This window comes from Panthera onca, chromosome D2 (assembly GCF_046562875.1).
Source record: "Panthera onca isolate mPanOnc1 chromosome D2, mPanOnc1 haplotype 2, whole genome shotgun sequence".
In the NCBI taxonomy this organism is placed as follows: Eukaryota; Metazoa; Chordata; class Mammalia; order Carnivora; family Felidae; genus Panthera; species Panthera onca.
Genome location: NC_138349.1, coordinates 63,886,482 through 63,907,824, shown reverse-complemented (window position 1 = coordinate 63,907,824; position 21,343 = coordinate 63,886,482). Strand labels below are relative to the sequence as shown.

Genomic DNA, 21,343 nt, shown 5'->3' with positions numbered 1-21,343 from the left:
CTGTCTTTCCCTAAAGTTATTTTTGTTCTGCTTATTTAACCTTCTGCAAATGAGTGCATGTGGGTACCAAGAATGACACTCTCTAGTAATTTGGACATCTCAGCCCTAGAACTGCCTATCAGCTTCCGTAGTCTTGAAGAATGTCAGCAGGAACAGTTTATTCCCTGTGATGTGGTTTGCAAGATACCATAGAATGGAGCGAGAAGGTTTTAGGATCTTTGCATTGCACAGAGTTTGCACTGCCAGTGTCTCATGTTGGCACCCTGCCTCATACCTCCAAGGTGACATCATGTGTTTACCCCAGTATGTTCTGTACCTGAGCCCAGCAGGATGAAGCTCCTTCCCATGTCATTTGGAGCTACTAAGGAAGTATGCCCCTGGGAATTTTACAAAACTCCTACAAACTGATCTGAAAGAACTGCACCTCCAATATTTCTCACCATGGAAGGCAGCTCAAGACTCACACTAGGATCCACAAAACCGAAGAGAACACAAACCTGCTCTGTATGCGATGTTCACTGACTTCCTAGGAGGGATAGTGGTCAAACCTGGGTTTTCTAAGTGACCCTTTCCACCCCCTCCCACCAGTGCTTCCATTCAGTATCTTTACAAGGAGGTGGGTCACTCTCCCACTGGTGGACTGGTCTAAACACCCAGCTCTCCTCAGACTCTTGGATTACAGTTTTGCCTTGGCTGCTTTCAACGGGCCTGGCAAGATCAGTTCTACTAGAAGAAAGAGATGAATAGGTATGAAGTATGGTGGGCTTGTCTCTTGGCACCAACAGACAGATGTAAAGTCTCTACAGAATGAACAAGCCACGTCTGGGCCCAGAACAACCACTAGAGAGGCATTTATGTCTTCAAGGAGTCTTTCCTCATGAAACACTGGAATGGAGACCACAGCCTGTGACCATCTGATCACTTGCTGGACTGGAAGCAGTGTTTCAAGTGACAGTTTGGCTTTATGACCAAGACCTATGTGACTGAGTTTTACAAAAATGTCTCAAACAGACCATTTCTAACTATGGATAAATCCCAGCTTCGTGCAGCTACACCCCACTAAGCTCTCTAGAGGGAGAACCTCCTGGATCTGTTGTGTGCATGGCTGGAAGAACAATGGCAGCCATTTGCCTGTCGCCATCAAAAATTTGCACTCTCTCAATGAGAACATAAAAACCAGCTTTGCAAGACTGTTTTCTAAGGGACGGAGAATTTCATGGCTTTCCAAAGACAGCAAAAGACACACGGGAAGAGGCTACCGGTTCTCTGAGGATGTCTTGAAAATGTCCAACCAAATCCTGCTGTTTCCCTAGGATCATATTATGGCAGCAGAGGGGGGCCCAAGCCCGTTCATACGGTGATCTGTGCAAGAAAATCCCTCTCAGTCCAGGCCTCTAGTGGAAGGCCTCCACCAATAAGAGGCAAATAACTCTTCACATTCTGTAAGCCCCTTCGAAAGGCCAGAAGTATATAACAGGTGGTTAGACTCTAAAAGGAACAAAAGAAGGGAAGCCATGGTGTGCCATATGTTCTTACATTTAAATCAGGAACATCCTGATAGTTCACAAAGGTGATACTTTCATTATCTTCAATATTTTTCATCCAGTTTGGTCCTCAAACCCCCAGGGACCCCCAGGGATTATCTTCCTGCGTCACTGAGGAAGAACATGAGGGTCTCCTACCAAGTCAGTGACAAATCCAAATGAGACTGTGGCTCTTCTTTCTTGCTGGTTCATCACATCTTGCTGCCCCAGTTGAAGGCTGGATCAGTTATAACTCAGGCCAGTGAAAGGATGTGGTTAATATCAAATAGGTGGTGGTTCACTGAAAACATTAAATGTGGATTCTTTAATTAGCACTTCCTCAATCACTTTAGAAACCCCAAAGCTCTTAGTGAACTCAACAAGTATAAGGTGTTCAGGTTGGAAAAACAGATCGAGTAATTAACTGTCACCATCAAAAGATTGGGCATTCTCAAGGTCAACATGAAGACTAGTTCCTATTGGAACTGCAATAGATTAAAATGTTAAGTTAAAATGAGAATATTTGGGGTAAATGTGAGAAAAATGTGGAAAGTAACTTGGCCAGGTCCTACCCAGAAATGCGATAATAGTCTAAGGGGCTCTTATGTTAACTCAAGAAATGTATGGAGCGAGTCTGAGAAAGGAAACCACTGTTCACTTCTTACAAAGCCTATGTGTGCCCCTCCCCCCACCCCTGCAAGGAGAGACCTGCTGGGATGCCCACTGAGGTTCAGGATGGAGTTCAGGAGGTGGCAGCCTGGCTTTCCCAGGAGCCTTTTCTACAAAGCAGGGAGTCTGAATGACTCTGGGCCTGGGTTGTGCACCTCCGCCATGCTTTCCTTCTGTTTCTGGGTGTTTCTGCACAGTTGAGGCACAAGGTTAGGTGGCCATCTAGACACAGAGGGAAACCTCATACTCCCTTAATAGTGGTGCTTCTGATCTAATTACATATATATATATATATATATATATATATATATATATATATGGCCCATTATTGCTTCACAGTTAAGACTCAGCCTGTTTTATATGCAAATCTTGTATCTACTCCTGTTTGGGCAAAACTGGGATTTGGAGTGAAGCAGACCTGAGTCCATACCCAGAGTTCTGCCCCCCATGCGCCCAGTAACAAAATACATAACCTCACCGAGCTTCATTTTCCTCAACTGTAAAATGGAGCCAATCTATGATTGTTATTTCTGATTGTTACGAACGAACATTCAGGAGACTGTGTGAGACCACAGCACTGTATCCAGCTCACTGCCAGGGCTCAGTGGATACTAGTTTCCTTCCCTTTGCTTGATATACAATAGAAGGAACGGAGCCCTTTGGTTTCATACTTTGGAAACCATCTAGTTTCATCTTTTGTTCCTCATTTGCTAGATCATATTTCTAAGCTGTATGTTTTGTAACACCCACTATTAAGATATGCTTTTAATTGCAAGTGCGTTTTGACTATCGATTTAATTTTTTTTATGAGTGTCAGTAAATCATAGTGTTTGATACCACAGGCCCTAGAGCTCAATCCCAAACTCACCACTTACTAACTTGGACATGATCTTGTACCTGTTACTCATCACCTCTGTACCTCAGTCCCCTCATCTCTAAAAGGAGAATAACAACGTGCCTCATTAGAATTATGGGCATAAAATGAAATAATACCTAAAAAGGGCTTAGAATGGAGCCTGGCTACATAGTACCCACTCGCAAAAGGCCCGGGGCAATCCAGATAAAAACTGGAATGATTTTATGATTTCAAAAAGCCATTAAATTATAGATTTCATCAGAACTGTAGACTGCATCGAAAATTTGGCAGTGAAAACTGATGACAACATAAATTTTCACAGGATGCTCGCCATAATATAATGTGGCAAAGTACTAAGGTTTGAAAATACTGTCGGTAAAAATTCTACGTGGAAAAATATTTTAATCCCATTTCCACCAGCCCCTTAAAAATTATAATCTTATCTAGGGGCCCAGTCGAATGAGTTGTACAGGAAGTTTTATTTTTTCCAGAACCAGTCTGAAGATATTAACCTCGCATATTCCCTTAAGAGAACAACGTGAAGAAAACCCCTGTGCACAGGAGGACGCCATCCCCTTTTATAGATGAGCATAGGCTTTTATATTCTTAATGCCTGGGAAGGAGACTCTGAAGGGGAAGAAAAAGAAGGCTCAAAAATCTGAAATGGAAAACAATGTCAAATATGTGGGACATTTTTGTTCATAACAATTCCCCAGCCCTCTTCTCTCCGATGTGAGATCTGGAGATGTGAAGAATATCGAACTGTACACATTCCCCATGGGCACATTTGAACTCAAAGTCTGACCCTTTGTACTTCCCCTTTTTACAATTAAAATAGCTCAGCAACTTAGCGTTATATTTAACACCCATCAGAGGCCTCTTGTAGAACATGGCGGTGGGGAGGGGACCTTAGGTTAGCCACTCAGGTTGCCGAGTTCCATATTTGCCCTAGAGTGTGGAAGCAAGAACATCTGGCACATTTACTGCCATTTATTTTCTAATCATGGCTCTTTCCACTTACTCTTCTTTGGTTTTTAGCTGACCTCTACTCTTGCCTTTGCCAAGTTAGCATCTTCAGCATTCTCAGAGCTGACTGAAAAACAAGAAGCCCTCATTAAAGAGTGGGACCTTTTGTTACCTACTGAGGGTGCATCAGTAAGGCATCACCCTCAGGTGACAGACAGTAGAGACTTTGCTGGTGTTCCTGATGCCGACATCCGCTGGTGGTGACGTTTTTTCAGGTTGCTGGAAACAGTAGCAACAAGATAAGTTTACTATGAAGAAGTAATACACTTCACGTTGATACAAAGTGCAAAATACGGGACTATATATTAAAAAGACACGTTTTGTTCAATGACATTAACAGCTGATGCCCCTTGAGAAAATAAAGTGTATAAGGAGGCAAAAGAATGGTCCAGCCAGATGCAAACACTGTTTCTGGAATCGTATCAACATACTTGTAAGGACTCTAACAGAGGTTGGCACAGTTGGGCAGACCACGGCCCCCTTACCACATGTTTCTATAAATAAAGTTTTATTGGAACACAGCCATACCCATTAGTTTATATGTCCGTGACTGCTTTTGTGCTAGAGTTGAGTAGTTCCAACAGAGACTCTCTGGCCCAAAAGCCTGCACTATTTACTACCTGGCCCTTTACAGAAATTTACTACCCCGTGGTGTGAGACCATTCATATGCAGTGTTGCCTTTAAAAAGCTACTTCAGGACAAGGATAATTTACTGGTTCACCCTTCCCACACAGTGCAAGCTGTGTCTTTGTAAGCATCCCGAGGCTGTACTTGATTTGATGTGGCATATTTTCCCCCCCTTTTCCAGGTGAAATGTGAGGCCAGGTCAGCCTTGTCCAAGCCGAAGAATAACCATAATAACTGTAAAAAAGTCTCAAATGAAGAAAAACCAAAGGTTGCCATTGGTGAAGAGTGCAGGGCAGATGAACAGGCTTTCCTGGTGGCACTTTATAAATACATGAAAGAAAGGAAGACGCCAATAGAGCGAATACCCTATTTAGGTTTTAAACAGAGTAAGTATGCTTGTTTTCATCTCTGAAATATCAACACTACTCGTATGCTTTAAACTGGAAAACAGTTTCGACTCAGGATTATGTCGAAATCCTAATCTGGGGATGATGCTCTCTGTGTTTATACTAAATCTACAAATCATCCAGGCCAGGAATGTTTCTCCCTGCCTCTTTCCGCTACATTGTTCCCTTCTGGGGCAGTTGCAGTGAGATATTTATAGGCTTGAATCCACTGATTATGACTGGAAATAGACATGTTGAAAGTTTCTCATTTTCTGTTTTGTCAATCTTGAGTGTCTGTCACGCCTTTCTTCTGAGATAATAATATGACGTCGCTTTATCGGGCACAGATGTTGCCTGTGAAAAGACAGCTTTTAAGAGGAGGACATTTAAAGGTGGACAAAACAACCAGAAAGAGAAAACATATTTCCTAAGCCCCAAATTTGTTAAGGGATAACAAAAACCTGACTTCAGAGGAAACATGAAAGACACAGATTTGAACCGAAAGCCCGATTTTGAACTACTTTGACATGCACATTTTAAGCATCGTAATAAATTTTTAAGTAGAAAAGGAAACTCATAGCTGAGCAGAATTCCATAGAAAAAGAGAAGGAACCCAGATCCGGTCCTGATTTCACAACTGAATATATATTTTGCCTCTGTCTGGATTTTGTGGCACACAAAGCAATGAGCCCCTGGCTTGAAATCGTATTTTCTCCAAACGTATCTTCCTAGATTAAAACCATGTGTCATTTTGATGAAGAATGTCAAACCTGTATGTTTTACATAACAATTTACATACCTAATAGCAGTTGGCACTGATTGCAAGAGAGCACTCGCAGCCATTATAAACTTATATAACTACGAATGATTACAATGTTTGTCTGAAAACTGGTTGCTTGAAATAGAAGTAAAATTAATGTACTATGAACAGCTTTGTTGCATTATGCATTGGTTCAGATTAAATCAAGGCCGAAGCAGGGCTCTCGATAGCTTTGAAATAGTACAAGGTTCAGTGAGGCTTTTCCAACGTGTTGTGTCAAAGAGCCTTTTCTTTTTTTAATTTTAATTTTATTCTCCATTTCCCTTACCAAGGAATTACTTGAAATTCAATTTTCCCCTCTTGTAAAAGAGTCAAATCCATAGCAGTCCCATTCCATGGTGTCTGGGACAAACAAACAGGATTGCCAGCAGTTGGGCACAGTCGTTTAACAGCGTAAACGTATGCAAACCTGCAAAGAGAAATCTGTTTTAACAAAGTATGTATTTGTAACATCACACAGACAAGTTAGGGGACTAGAACTAAGGACTCCATTCTTCTGTGAATGAGGATCTTCCTTCCCTTGGATGTGTTCTATCACTGCTACTTCTAGGGTGAAATATTTGTTTTCCTACTCGTTACAAGGCACCACGTGTTAGTGAAATACTGTATGAGTTCTTAATGGAGTGCTGCCTTCAGATATTCTATTGAAAACATAATCATGTATGAAAGTGGCTGTTATTTCTTCATTATGCAAAGGTCTTGTCTGAAGGAAGCATTATATATTACCATTTAATCAATGGCTTCTTTCTAAGGGTTGAATGAGACCAACCCTAATTTTGAAATGCCACACTTTTCCCAAGGACACCATAACCTAGCTTCCCTTGGTCGGCTGATGGCCACAGGACTAAAACTGTGTTGTCCTTTATCCTCAAAGTAGAACCATTTCCATATTTGCGACTGTTTCTTAAGAAATATTTTAAGTGGTAATAATATATCCTGGTGTTGAATGCCCTTTGGCAAATTGTTGCCTAAGAACTTAGCTCTCTGGGGTACTCGTATTTTTTTTTCTCTTTCTCATTGAAATCAGAACAAAACAAAATGTTTTAATTGACGTTTCTTGGAAATATGTTAATGCAATGCTTATCTAAATACTTATTGTCCCTCTAACAGTTAACCTTTGGACTATGTTTCAAGCTGCTCAAAAACTGGGAGGATATGAAACAGTAAGTGTTTAAGCAACTTAAATGAAATAATTTTGCAACCTAACTCCCCCCACCCCTCCTTTGACCAAAATGGAGAAAATGCAAGAGTAAACCGTCATTGACTGCCTTTTCAAATGGCTCCACACTTTTGGGGGTTTATTGGGCCGCTTTTGGAAACGATCCCAATTAGTTCCAGGTTTGGCAAAATTGTAAACTTGTCGTAAAAACTACAAGTGGAAAACATATGTAACTCTCCCCCTGTCAGGGAAATTAGTTGGGTCTGTAATTTTTTCCCATGTTGAGAAAGGGCTATTATTGTACAACAAGCCAAGATTGCATAAAAGAAATTTCCCTTGGCAACATACCTGACATCTGTTCATGTCTAATATGGGAAATGTATTAAAGGCTTTCAAAAGTAATCAGTATTGGCCATTAAGGAATAGAAGACAGCAGAATCTCCTCTTATTCTAGGGCAAAGAAGCTTTATTAGACAAGGGTCAGTGCCGCATAAACAGGAAGTTATCAAACTTATTCAGAACAGGCTCTGACACTCTTTATCAGCTAATTCTAACTGACAGGAACGGGTTATTTTTAGCCCACAGGAAAATTTGATGGCCACGGATTTTACAGCCTGTATTTTGAACCAATAAAATGTGAGAGCAACAAACTAAGATTAAAATCTTGAAAGAAGAAAGAGCTGTATTAACAGAGCACGCAGAGATGATATCTGTAATAAAATCAATTGACATAGGAAGATGTCGTCATTGGAAATATTGTCTCCTCCACACAATGATCAGATTAAGTTGTGCAGTTTCTTCTGCAATCGAATAAGAAATTATTTTTTTTTTCTCTCCTCACGAGGTAACCTGGGATATCTCTGTATCTTAGTAAAATGACAATAAGAGACACAAAGTCAAGAAAATGAAATTCATTTTAGCCCCACCATAATAACTAGTGTGTCTTGCCAGATAGAGCATATTACTCCACAAACTAATATAATGGTTTGATGTCATGGGGTTGGAACGGGAAAAGATGGCAGGCATGATGTGATTCGGATAATCTGGTATTTACTGTAGAAATCCCTGCTGTGAATTCTGACTAAAAACTCTTAAGATGTGAGTCAGTGTGTGTGTAAAAATATTCATTTAATACATGGGAGGTACTAGTACCAGTTTATAAAGAAATAAAGTTTATAAAGAAAGAAAATGCTCATATGAAGCACATATAAGATGTGCATTTCATAGACATGAATTTCCTTACAATATTTGTTTTATCAAGCACCCACTGTACAAAATAAATAATGAAATTTTTCACTTGGTTGGGTCTGTTGATAGGAAAAAGAGGTTGACTCCTTGCCACTGTGGCTCACAGTTTTGCAAAATCTTAAGCTAATTATAGCTTTTGTCCATGTAAAAAAAAAAATAACTTAGTCTCATGAATTCAGGAGTCAGCCCCATAGCTTAGATTTTTAAGCCTAACTCTTGATGTTAAGAATAGGAATACACATTTTTATGAACTGTAGATAAGTTACATGATACTGCACAATATTATGAAATGTCTTTTTAAACCCAGAAATTTGTTGTTGCCTGCTGATAGGGAGAGTGCCAACAAATTTCACAGAATCAGTTTTTCCTGCTTTTGTATCTTCTGTATCTTCACAAGGATCTATTTTTTGCCATGCAACGGCAAGTTGGTATAGAATACACAAAAGAAACTTCTGATTAGTTTCAGGGCATTTGCAGTATATCGAACACACAGTATCTTCTCTTTTGTTGAATGAGGGAAATAATGAATGGCCACACAATCAGCACATCACCAGAGCACATACTTATTAAGTCGTACATATTGGAGGCATTGTGCTACACACTCTAGAAGATGCAAAAATATCTACCCCAGTGTTTCTAGTTGTTTACCATCCAGGAGAGGCAGTAATTATAATGAAAAGACAAGTGGAAAAAGGTCCATTCCCTGTTCAAGTAAAGTACTATTTCATTTAGAAATGAGGGAAGGAAGGCTTGTGACTCTCATGTCATTCGAGCAGAATTTTGGAGAATAGATAGAATTCAGACGTGAATGATCATGGTCTTGCAGGAAGAGAAAGCCAAACGGGGGAAGAAAGTGTGGAGGTGGAATAATGTTGGACATGGAGAGTCTGAATAACTTAGAGTGACCAGGTGGCTGGGACAAGTGACCTTGAAGGGGAGTCCAGAGAGGATGCAGCCCAGTGAGAAAAGGCTTTGGGATGGTAGGCCCTGGGATGATTCTGTAGGCTGGGGGCGAGGGGAGGGATGGAAGGCAATGCATAGAAAATTTATAACAAGCTAAGCATTCCCTTTTGCCATGTGCTGTGCCTTCACTCTATGTAGGTGGAGTGCAGGAGAGAAAGGCTGGGGTGGGGGCACATGGGAGACCAGATCAGCATCTGCTTTTCATGTGGTCATGAGCTTCGAGCCTCTTCCACCAAGCCACAGAGGGGACTGGCAACTTCTGGAATCGCTCCCTTCCTCCTTCCCTATTTACCCATCAACTCTCTCATTGTTCGTTGGGCCCTTGCCATTCTTCACCCCCAGCTCTAACATCACATCTGAGACGGTGAATCTACTTAGCCCTCTTACTCTAAAATCTACATCCAGGGTCATCAACTGGATGAAGCCAGTTTGGTAGGATTTGTCCTTCCTCCCTTCCCTCCTTCCTTCCTTATTTCCTTCCTTTCCTTTTTATTTTTTTAATGCCTTATGCTACCTTGTTGTGCCTGTAGGCACTGAAGTTTGCAACTCCCTTGCTCCATTGAAGCTTTTGAACCTAAGTACAGAATACACTTTTCTATTGGTAGAATTGGGCCAATAAACAAAATGAGATGTTCAGTGAGGATTCAGTTTTGACATCAGTCCAGCAGACGTATGAGTAAGATCCAGTCTGAGGACTTAAATTGTCATCACTGTGTTACTGAAAGACATTTATCTGTGAGATTATCTGATATCAGATGCAAGTGTAGACTTGTCATTAGAGCTCAGAGGAGATCTTGGAATCTTCTAGATCTGTGGTTCCCAAAGGCTATTCAAGGACTGGGGCTCAAATTTTCAAAGGGAACTTTAAAGCATACGTAGCTGTCTAGACCTCCACACTGAGATATTAACTCTGTGGTGGGCCCTGGGCCTAAGAACCCAAGAAGCCTTTTTTATAAGCTGTCTAGGGGATGTTAATTCAAAGCTAATGGTAACAGATTATTCCCACTTAGCCTAATAGCCCTCATGACTCCCAGCTTCAAAATGTGGCCCCATCTAAGTCAAGTATCAAAGATTAGAAAGTTGTCTTCACACCATTACTAAAGAAGCAAGCTGGAGTATTAACATCCCTTTGGCTCCCAAGCAGCACAAACTTTCCAGCAAAGGTTTTTCCATTTGGTAAAGTGGTAATCTAGCTACATTGGGACTTGATAAGCCATTTTCATTTTGAATGCAGGAAAGCCCAGTGTCAGAACATTTTTATTTTTTGCAAATAGGCCTTTGTGCAGAGAAAGATACTTGCCCTGCTCCAGCCCACACCCTCGTTTTATAAATGAGGAAACTGAGGCACAGAGAGGTGAAATGAGTTGCATGGGGTCATTATGGATTTCTTCAAATTCTGACTTGCTGAGAATTTTGTGCACAATTGCCTCAAGCTCCATAGCAACACTGAAAGGAAAGACCATCCTTCATATATAAATGACCAGTGTTTATATCTTCCATCCTCAGCAGTCTCTTAGGTATGTGTACAATGCTTTCTCCATATTTCCAGTGATATTTTGGGAAAAGCATCTAATAACCTACCTTCACTGGTAGCATCTTACAGTGAGTTCTTTGTAACTAACCTGAGCCTAACCGGACACACTATTAGCTGAGATTTTATCTGCGTCTTGAGAAAAATGTGTGAACTTAGGAGATGGGTCAAGAAGTCTGCATGATGTAAACATTCGGTAACAGTAAAAAAACTGCAAGTTTAAAACTTGTGGATGTATCTCTCCTGCTGTTAACTTGTGATTGGATAAAGACATCTCTCTGGAATTCCTTCTGGTTATAAAAAGAGGCCATCTTAATTGGCTTGTTTTTGTTTGTGGTTATAAACTATTCCAAACCTTCTGGTTTGAATTGCGGATTATGGATTATTTCATTTCAGTCCTTCATAACCCTCAAATTGAATTAAAAAAAAAAGAGGAGCAAAGGTTTTATTTTAAGCCTTTATAAGCATTCGACTAATGGCTATATTCAGTTCTCTTGGCCTCCTCTGTCTTTGCTGGAAATGGATTTTGTGTCTGTGCCTCCTTAGGTCGAGATCATAAATGTAATGAATGAATTTGATTCCCTAAAAAACAATATCCTGGCATTTTGATCGGTTGGCAATGAGGATCCTTTCCTTTACAATCATGCATCCTTCCATACATTTTAGAATATGGGTCACCTACAGTTGAGGAGGCAGAACGGAATAGAGCCACACTGATGAGCTAAACTAAAGAGGTCTTCACTTCAGTGTCTGGTGAAGCAATTAAAGCTTGAAGAGTAGCTTGGGGTATTACCAGGATGCGGTGTGTTGAGGGTAGTTTGCTAAAGTGATTTTCATTTGGCTAACCACTTGAAGGTGAACCAGAGGCAATATTTGGAGAGAAGGTAGAGTAGGGAAATGGGTCTTGAGAAAATCTTATTCTAGATGCAAAAGACCATGCAAGGGGTGCCTTCTAAGAATGTCAGCAGCTCCGCCTCTCCCCACGGGTGAGACAGGACCATTATTTCTCATCTGGAAGAAGAAGCCACGTGTCTCCTTGCTGGAAGGATTAGGCTTTGACACCAGATTCTGGCTTTGACATCATTTCAAGACACCCTCTGAATCTAACCCTAGTACTCTGGACGGACAAAGCCTCTTGCTTAATTCAAAATTCTCGAGGCCAAAGATGATGTCATGTAGTTTTGAAAGGCTCCAGTTCCTGGAGTACTACCAGGAAAAAAAAGTCATCTTCCTTGAATTCAGTCCGCCCTCAAGGTGTCCCGAGAAAGAGGCTGTTTCTCAGAGCTGTCTGGGTAACACTGCACGCAGGCCAGTGTGCCTCTTGAGTTCACATCTCCTACGTTCTTAAGCCCTGGACACACTCGAGTCCTGCAAGATTTCTGATTGCTGTTTCCTAACCAAGCCACAAAAACTCCAAGATGATTTCATCCCTGCAACCTCAAAGGTTAGAGAAACCAAAGCCCCAGGACTGTGCCTTGGGTTAAAATAGCTTCCCCGTTTTTTTTGTTGTTTTGTTTTGTTTTGTTTTGAAGTGACAGGATATTTTCCTATGTCCATCCAGGAAAGTAGAGAAGGGGAAGATTCCTTTCCCACTCTCTGGACCTGTTTTCTTGGCAGAGGTGAGCATTTAGAAAGCTGGTTTCAAGCCACCTCTAACATAGTTTGGCTTCTAAAGAACAGTTTGAAAACGACTATATTTAGAAGCAATGAAACTTAATGAACATAATAGGTATAGAGCTTTTCATAGTTTCTTGGGTCTTCCCCACACTGGGGAAAGAAGTAACTGTCAAGTGTCTTCAAAGCGAGATCAAGTCTCTCGGATACCTACATTGGTTTGTTTTACTTGGGTGTGGTCTGTTCGGTTTTTCATCTTGCTTTATGGTTAATTGTATGGGGTTATGCTTCCTGCTAAATCATGAACCCTTGATAGCAGCAACTTCTCTTTATTTTCATGGTATCTCCCCACCCTCCACCCTCCACCTTCTACCTTCTACCTCTATGCTTTTCTGTACCTGGCACAGGGCCCTAAAATGACAAGCAGTAGATGATGGGTTGATGTCATGAATCCCTAACATTTAAATGAGGATCTTGAAGGAGATCACAGGAGAAGCACAAGCTAAGAGAAATCATTGCTTGAGAAAATTTGACCATTTTCTTGAGGAAACAAAGAGCCAGAAGTCCTTTGCATCCTTAAAAACCTAAAATAATATGAGGTCAGTTTGAAACGTGTACATAACCAGGAGGCCTCGGCTTAATGAAAGCGTTAGTCAAGCTCACCCCATGGCGGTATCAAACTTCCCAGCTGAGTGGGGCTGGGGACTACTAGGCAGACACTGGTTTTGCCCAAATGGGGTTTTAAAGCTAACACACATTCTGGACAACAGAATAACAACCCTAAGCAAATGCACACTTCGGCATGATGAACACAGACTCTCACGGGAGGCAGGTTTGTACAGGTGGGAGCCTGATGCCCGGTGGCTGGGCCAGGCAGGGCTCTCGTGTCCTTTCCTCTCTCCTTATAGGGCGTTGGGACCCACTGTGGGTTTAGACAATGGGAAGGCTTAGACATTTCTTGCTTTAAAGCCCATGGGCAGCATTTGAATTAAAAGCGCATCTGGACACAAAAAATGGAGATGTGTACCCAGGAGCACTGTGCACTTAAAAGCATAAAATCATTTAGCAGTTGGAAAGAGCACATTTTATGACTTTCCTGTGGAAAGAAAATATCTCAAAATGGTCTGATTCATCCAGGCCGGCCTGTGGAAGCTTGGTAAACAGGGACCACTTCCTGGAAGGCCCAGCCCTTGTCTTTGCTCCAGATGAACTTTCACTTGTAAAAACTGTATTTAAACACCAGCACCTGCTACAGCAGGGGCTAACACAGACCCCTGGCCAGCCACACATACTTATAATGCCAAATGGGACCTGATGCTGGCCTCCTGCTGCCGGTTTCAATCCTAGTATGAGGAAGATTGTTTTTTTCCTTTTGATAATTCATTATTTATTCTTAAAGAAGTCAGTCATTTCTGTGATAGGCAAGGGTTGAACAGGGTACTGCTCCCTAGTCTAGATGATAGGTTGTGGGAGGGAGGAATGGTCACTTTCCACACATTAAATATCCCATCACCAGTGGTCTCCTGTTCATTACATTTTTCACAACCTGTATTATTTTGCTTATCTATTACGTCCCTTCTTTATTTTTTTTATGCCTCCCCACCCCCCACCCCCCACCCCCCCCGACACACACAGACACTAGGATATGGTCATGTTGGGTGTTGGGTCTGGTTTTCATTGTTTTGTCCCAGCTGCTAGCACAGTACTCAACCAATGGGAGATGTCCAAGAAATGTCTGGTGCCTGGGGGAGTAAGTAGAAGGATTCCAATATAATTGAGAGTTATCTGTGATTCAGTGGTGGACATATAGAACCTCTGTTCTAACTAGAGACACACGTGAGCAGGGTCAGAGGAACCATAGTTTTACTTACTGAGAGTAAAATCTCAGAGCACTGTTAACCTAACCCATCCCCTTAGATCCCTGCTGACCTCTTTGCTGCACTATCTCCCCCCTAGTAAGAGACCCACAGCTTATAGTTGACAACTTGTAGCAGAAGCTATGATTTCCACAGTCCTCTGCCTCACTTGAAGCAAAAGGTCCCCAGAGTTCTGTATTATCACCTTGCTACACACATGGGCTATTCACCAGCTCAATCTGATGTGGACACTGTTTTGATGTCATGAAAGGAGTCTGCTCTTGGGATCCTAAGCTATGAGTTCTGGCATTGCCATTCTACTGCTGTGTGTCCTTGGCCAAGTCATGCAACCTCTCTGTGTCTTGCTTCCTTCATCTGTGATGAGATTCCTCTAATCTACCTCACAGGCTGATGGGAGGATGAAGTGATAATCAAGCATGTGAAAACTCTTTATAAAATATGAAGTAGAGGGGAGCCTGAGTGACCCAAGTTAGTTGGGCATCTGACTCTTGATTTGGGCTCATGAGGTCATGATCTCGTGGTTTGTGGGACCAAGCCCTATGTTGGTCTCTGTGCTGACAGTGCAGAGTCTGCATCAGATTTTCTCTCTTCCTCTCTCTGCCCCTCCCCCACTTGCACTCACGCGCTCTCTCAAAATAAATAAATACATTTTCAAAAAATATATGAAATAGAGTGCATAGAAGAGATAAAGGATGACAAGAGCGATGGTTTCCTCTGAAGTGATTGCAGGGACTTACATAGGCTGTCTTCTGGCCTTGCTGGGCTCCCCACCCCATCTGAGGCGGGGGTGGGGGGAATACGGAGGTGTGTTTCAAGGGGCCTCAGTATCTTAAGGGCTTGGAGGAATAACATGGACACATGGGAGGGGAGGTCTCAACAGGTCTCAAACAGACCAGCCTGAGATGGTATTATTAAAAAGATTGGGGGAGATTATAATTAAATGTAAAATGATTACTAAAACACATATTCTGAGTGTTTTGAAAGGGGCTTGAAACCATTTATTATAATCTAAAGCAAGCTATAAATAAAGGAAGATTTTATTTTTAGCCATACCTGCTAGTAGATGTAAAGGGTGGTTCTGTCTACAGAGGACTATGGACACAACTTGGTTCAAGCATGCTTCGTGGGAAGCTGAACAATGCAAAGCTCCCATGGTCTCGAGGTCCTACCCGGGCCTGTCAAGCAGGGTTTAGGGAAATAAAGGGGTCTTTACTTGAGATGGAAAAGGTGCCATTTACCCTATAATATTTAACCACCCCTCCTCCTTCCATTACAATTACGAGCCCCTGTTTGCGAGCTGAGATTTTTTTTTCCCTCGGATTGCTGCCTTCAGCCCCTAACTGAACTCCGCTGGCAGCTTTGCGGTTATTTTCCAAAAGAAGCCTCCTACTCTGATTGTATCCAGTGCCACTGGCACCTGTGCAGCGCCCTGCCCCCTGCACGTTCCAATAACAGCGTTTTCCTGTAACTCTGTTTGGAAACATCCACAAGGACCTTAGAATGCATTCTGTCTCCTGGTTTCAAGGAAATACTAGACTTGCTCGGATGTTAGTAAATGACGTGGTTTCCCCAAATTAATCATTTGCCAGATCATGCATCTGCTATTTTGTAAAGTCTTAATTTATGTACAAAAATAAAATTAAAGAAAAAAAGGAAATAGGGCCATAGCATGCCATCAGTATATTGCAAGCTGTTTGGTTTTATTCACCCAACTCAACAGTAGACTGAGCTTGCGTTTTAGCTTTGGAATTTGCTCGTTTTCGTAGGACTTGATGGATATCCCATTTTCCTGAACTAAGTGAGTAAAAACAAACAGCTCGCAACATACACAGTTGGAGATCTGGGTTTTGTTTGGGTGGTGGGAGGAGCTGGCATAACCATTTAGCCTGAGATGACTGCAAATCCCACAACCAATTGGGTCAATTTAATTAATTTACATAGTAATTTTATTTAGTTTTTGAAGTATTCTACGCATCACACAGTTCAGAAATCAGAAGATACAAAAGCACGTTTAGTGAAAACTCTCCCTCTTTTCCTACGTCCTTGGGCACCCGTTTCCCTGCTCCTTAAGCAACCGGTGTTAATTCTGGTTCTCTTAAACTGATATTTTAGCTGAAATCTCATTTTATTTGTATGCTTCCTCACACTGACATAAAGGAACAGAGTATGAGTTTGGGACCCCGGGGGGAACTAGCTTCATAAATGTCCAGGGAGATGCCTTAGGGTGACAAAACAGAGCCCAAAGCAGAATTCCGTTTTTATTATAAAGAAAAGTGCTAAAGGAGAGATCTCACTGTAAAACCCGAGTCTCCCCATATACTCATGTGGACTTCTCTGTTTCTGGGTTTCCAGAACAGGCTGTTCTCTTCTGCCTGTTGCATATGTATTGAATCCTGGAACTGTGAATCTCTTATGATGAAGATTGAATTTCCCATTGCCATTTTTTCAGATAACAGCCCGGCGTCAATGGAAACATATTTATGATGAATTAGGCGGTAATCCTGGCAGCACCAGCGCCGCCACTTGCACCCGCAGACATTATGAAAGGTAAGAAGCCCCTTCTCGGGGGCGTCTGGGTGGCTCAGTCGGTTGAGCGCCCGACTTTGGCTCAGGTCATGATCTCGCACTTTGAGAGTTCGAGCCCCGCGTCGGGCTCTGCGCTGACAGCTCGGAGCCTGGAGCTGCTTCGGATTCTGTGTTTCCCTCTCTGCCCTTCCCCGCTCGTGCATGCTCTCTCTCTCTTTCTCTCTCTCTCAAAAATAAACATTAAAAAAATAAAAGTTGAGATATAATTCACATACCATGAATTTTACTCTTAAAAAAAAGCCCTTTCTTAGAAAGCCCTTGCTTAATTAAAAGTGTGTTAATTGGAAGCAGCTTCTGGTGAAGGATAAGGAGAAGTCTAAAGGACTTTTTTGGAAATAGAAAATATCCCCTGGCATTTACCTTGCATACCGCCTTGGGGTTTTTTAAGGGACATGGCTCTCTCTGGTTACCGGGGCTAAAATTAGATGTTCTTTTAGTTTGGTTTTATCCTGTGACCACCTATTTGACAATGCCTTCCCCACCACCCCCAACACAAGCCTAGACTACTCAGTATGTTTTCTGTAGGTTTATTTACTGTGAGAACCTTCCACTTCTGGAAATCCTAAGTCTGCAGTGTTACTATGAGGTTGCCATGTAAATGTGTTAACATTGAAATGTATTAACGTTGAATGTGTTAATATTGAAAAGTAAGCATTTCTTTAATAAGAAAATTGGTCCCAGATAAGATCCATTGTTTTTTTCCCATCTTGGTATTTTTCTTCTACAGCTATGCTTTTCACCAAGAAAATCCTTTCTTGCCAAGCCGTGCATGGCTCAGTTTTCTAACACTTTTAGCTTCTCTCAGAAGGTGATGATCATGCAAACAAGAAGTAATGCCAAATAAGCCTACTATGAAGGTTGTATCCACAAGAGTGTTTCCTCTTTGCATTAGGACTGTTGTTGTCCACAGCATTGCAGATCTGTTAGTGAATTCATGCATTATCCTTGTTCTGCGCTTCTAGTCCATACTTAATGTGTTAAAGTCACACCAACTTCTCTATCTCTGGCATTTCCCTGCTGAAATGTTGACTGACTCAGCAACCTGGTTTCAAATTCAGATCCAAGTAGAGGGGTGTGTGTGTGTGTGTGTGTGTGTGTGTGTGTGTGTGTTTTAATGCATATGTTTTAATAACAGTCATGGTTGGAATGAAGTCAAGACACAGCTGAACAAACAGGCCAGTTAGCTTGCTAGTTTGAAAGGTAAAACATAACTGCCTAATGTGATGGTTGCCTTTTACATGTGAGTTACCATTCCAATTTCATCCCAGATGCCCAACACCTGCCTTCGGATCATACAAATGCATCCTCATATAATGTCATCTGGAGCATCAACTCTTAGTCATATTTTTTTTAGTTCAATTAAATTTTTATCTGTGTTGCATTCAGCGTAGAGTCTCTTTTAGTATAGCCATTCCACGAAGCCTAGAATGTTTTGGTCGGTATAACCTAGTAAACTAGGTTGGGTTTAGTAGCCCATGGAAAAATCCCCATGAAGTATTCCTAAGGGATTGCCTTACGTGCTGTTACAGTCCACAAGGATTTTTTAAAATGGTAACAGGAATTCAAATTATTACTCTTCCTAGCCTTTTTTTTTAGTATGCTACATCAGTTTTTTAAATGTGAGTGTTACTTCTCTCAGTATTTACTACAACAGCCTACATTCTCACTGTACATAACAGGTACACCACTGAAACCCTAATACAAAATAGCATAGATATCTCAGGTGAGTGTTGTGTTAAGAGCACTTAAGGTAACATATTCAACTTATTTTTGACTTATGATTCAAGGCTTTAATCAGAACATTTTCATTAGAAACACCGTCTGTATTTTCAAAGGGCTTCTATTCTGATAGTGAACCTCCCATATCTCCATGTGCAAATGTTCCCAACACCTGAACCATCAAACGTAAAGGACCAGACAGCAGTTAAAATTGGCAAAAAGAGTGTATCTCAGCTGTTTCACTCACTTTAAGGATGAAAATTAAACGTATTACAAAGCATCACATGATCAAAAAACAGATTGGGTTTGATGGAAAAAAGATTGGATCTGATAATACAGTGAGTGTGTGTGTGTAATTAACTCAAGTACTGGTGTAGATAAAAATAGCCTCAATCTTAAATGAGATACCAAGATCTGTACTTAGTTGCATGACATACCTCATCCGCAGTAGTAAAATCCCAAATGCCTTCAGTCAGTCAAATTGGAAAATTCTAGGAGAGATACTTTACACTTTAGCAACTATACAACATTATTTAACATTCTTAAAAAGTTCTCTTCCCTCCTCATTCTTGGGAGTAAAGGGGATGTTTCATGAAGGTTTGGTGTCCCAATGGATTAAATACTTTTGAGATGCTAGGTCACTCACTCTTCTAAATCGAGAATTTGTTTGGTCAGTGCTTATCAGTCAGGATCTAGTAAGGACAATAAAAACCACACTAGGTATTCAACAAAGAGAACTGATGTAGAGACTTGCTTAAACCACTGTTTTTGTGAAGCTGTATGTTAACACGGAGGTAATAACCACAGGTTCCCTGGGGCCTAGAGGAGAGGCTGTTGCCACCCACAAGTTTAGAGAGTATGCCTCACAGAGCTGGGGTTAATATCCCTCCTTCCCGGGGAGGCTCCCAACCAGTGCTGGTGGTTGAGCTCAGAGGTGGAGCATCGCGGAGCTAGGCTCAGACCTGAGGAGGGAGTGCTCCCTAGCTGGTGCTGGGCCCCAGAGCAAATGGAGGGTGATAGTTCTGAGATTGTCGAAAGAAGCTAGAGGCTGGAACCAACTGCTGCTGCTACATCACTGTTGGGTTGGCCCTGAAATGAGCAGCGAACAAATTAGAAAGAAGGAGGGACTTCCACCCCTCCCCTGGCCTGCTATGGCCCCATTTGCAGAACCCCAAAAGGAAGACAACTGACAAAAGAGACATGTAATGGGCGGGACTCCGGTCCCAGAACACAGAAGAGTAGGTTTGGAGCTGAGACAATCAATAGTCAGCTGCCAAGTGGGACCCCCAACATGGAAAGCTCTGCACAGAGCCTGAAACCTTATCCCAGGGTGGTTAGCATCCTTCCTTGGATATCCTTTCACTATCTAGGCCCCTTTCACATTGTCGTGATCAGATACAAAAAGGGTGTCTTGAGTGATTAGTAATTAATAATAGTGAAGCACTAAAATTTTCAGATAACTGACTTTTTCTGGGAAAAAAAAAAAAAAAAAAGAGGCTCCACTTTCATGATCCTGAAAGGAATCACCCATGCTCCTGTGTGTTGTGGTGGGCAGAAAGGTCTGGGGCAACTGCTCCAGATATCTTACATCTTTATTCTCTTTAATGGTTCTACAGGAGAAAGGCAGAGGACACTGAGATCTGTCCAGTGACTAGAAACAGTTCTGCTTGGGTCAGAGAAGAGCCTGAAGCTCTCAGCCACAACTGTGCTTAGGGACTTGGCAGATTTCATTCCTTCTTGCTAATTACAGGCATGCTAACACAGAACAGAGAGGTCTAGATTGGGGAAAGGCCACCGTTTTCAAGAAGGTTCAAGAAGTTGAAAAAGATCAGGGTCTTGTGGGCAAACATCTAGTCCGGAGATGCCCGTGGAAATCTGTCAAACCTTCCCCGTCAGATCAGAATGATCAAGTTCCCCCTGTGCATTCAGTCACACTCTTTTCACTCTTTTCACTCCGGTATAGAGACTCAGTCTTTTTCCTATTTGCTTACCACCAGCTTTGCTTTCCTAGAAGATGAAGAAATGAGTGATCTAGTAGGCATTATCCACTGATTTATTTTTCGTGTGGTGTGGTTCATGTTTCCAGTAAATGTTTTCATTTTCCAAAAAGAAAAAAGTAGCCAGTTCCTCAGTGAATATTACTTGTATGTTACTCGGGCACTCTTGGTTTATTAATGAGTGTAATAATGAAAGTGTGGGTTGTTGAAAAGAATCAATGAGTGTTTTTATTTAAGGCACAGCAGAAATGGTACAATGCCTGTGAATGCATCATTGTTGCTGAAGGCCTGACTCGTCCAAACTTGCCTCTGATTGGTTTAAATCAAATAGGTCCAAGCACTTCATAAAAATGTCTTTGTCAGCCTGGTTTTACTTCCAAACCTATTCATCTCTGTCAGTTTTTAATATTAGTACCAGGCTCCTGGCCATAGTCCATTAGTACTGTACTTAATTGCTCATGTTACAGCTGATCACCAATATAAAAAGCATTAATGTTCCCCATCGCGAGACTGTTGCTATGTAGACGTCTCAAACTCAGCAAAGCTCATGAAGTGTGGTTATTCTGGACATTCCTTGCCCAGGATTTATAGATAAAGTTCCTATCAGTTATAATGCAAAGAAAAATGCCCAGCTCCTCCTGGTCAGGACCCTACTAAGTAGAACATTTTCCTCCTGATCTGACTCTCTCTGTTGAAGATGTGCTGAGTTACCGTTATCAGGACAGGAGCAAAAAAGGGAAA

At 41.6% G+C, this 21,343-nt stretch overlaps 1 protein-coding gene across 2 annotated transcripts in view; it reads left to right on the top strand.

The window, feature by feature from the left end:
- ARID5B (AT-rich interaction domain 5B) overlaps nt 1–21,343 on the top strand; it is a 180,178-nt gene that overhangs the window by 137,588 nt on the left and 21,247 nt on the right. For both annotated transcript variants that reach the window (XM_060642665.3, XM_060642666.3), the window contains 3 exons: nt 4,884–5,088; nt 7,019–7,071; nt 16,750–16,847. In XM_060642665.3, the coding sequence (XP_060498648.2) occupies nt 4,884–5,088; nt 7,019–7,071; nt 16,750–16,847 (356 nt within the window). The remainder of the gene's footprint in view (nt 1–4,883; nt 5,089–7,018; nt 7,072–16,749; nt 16,848–21,343) is intronic.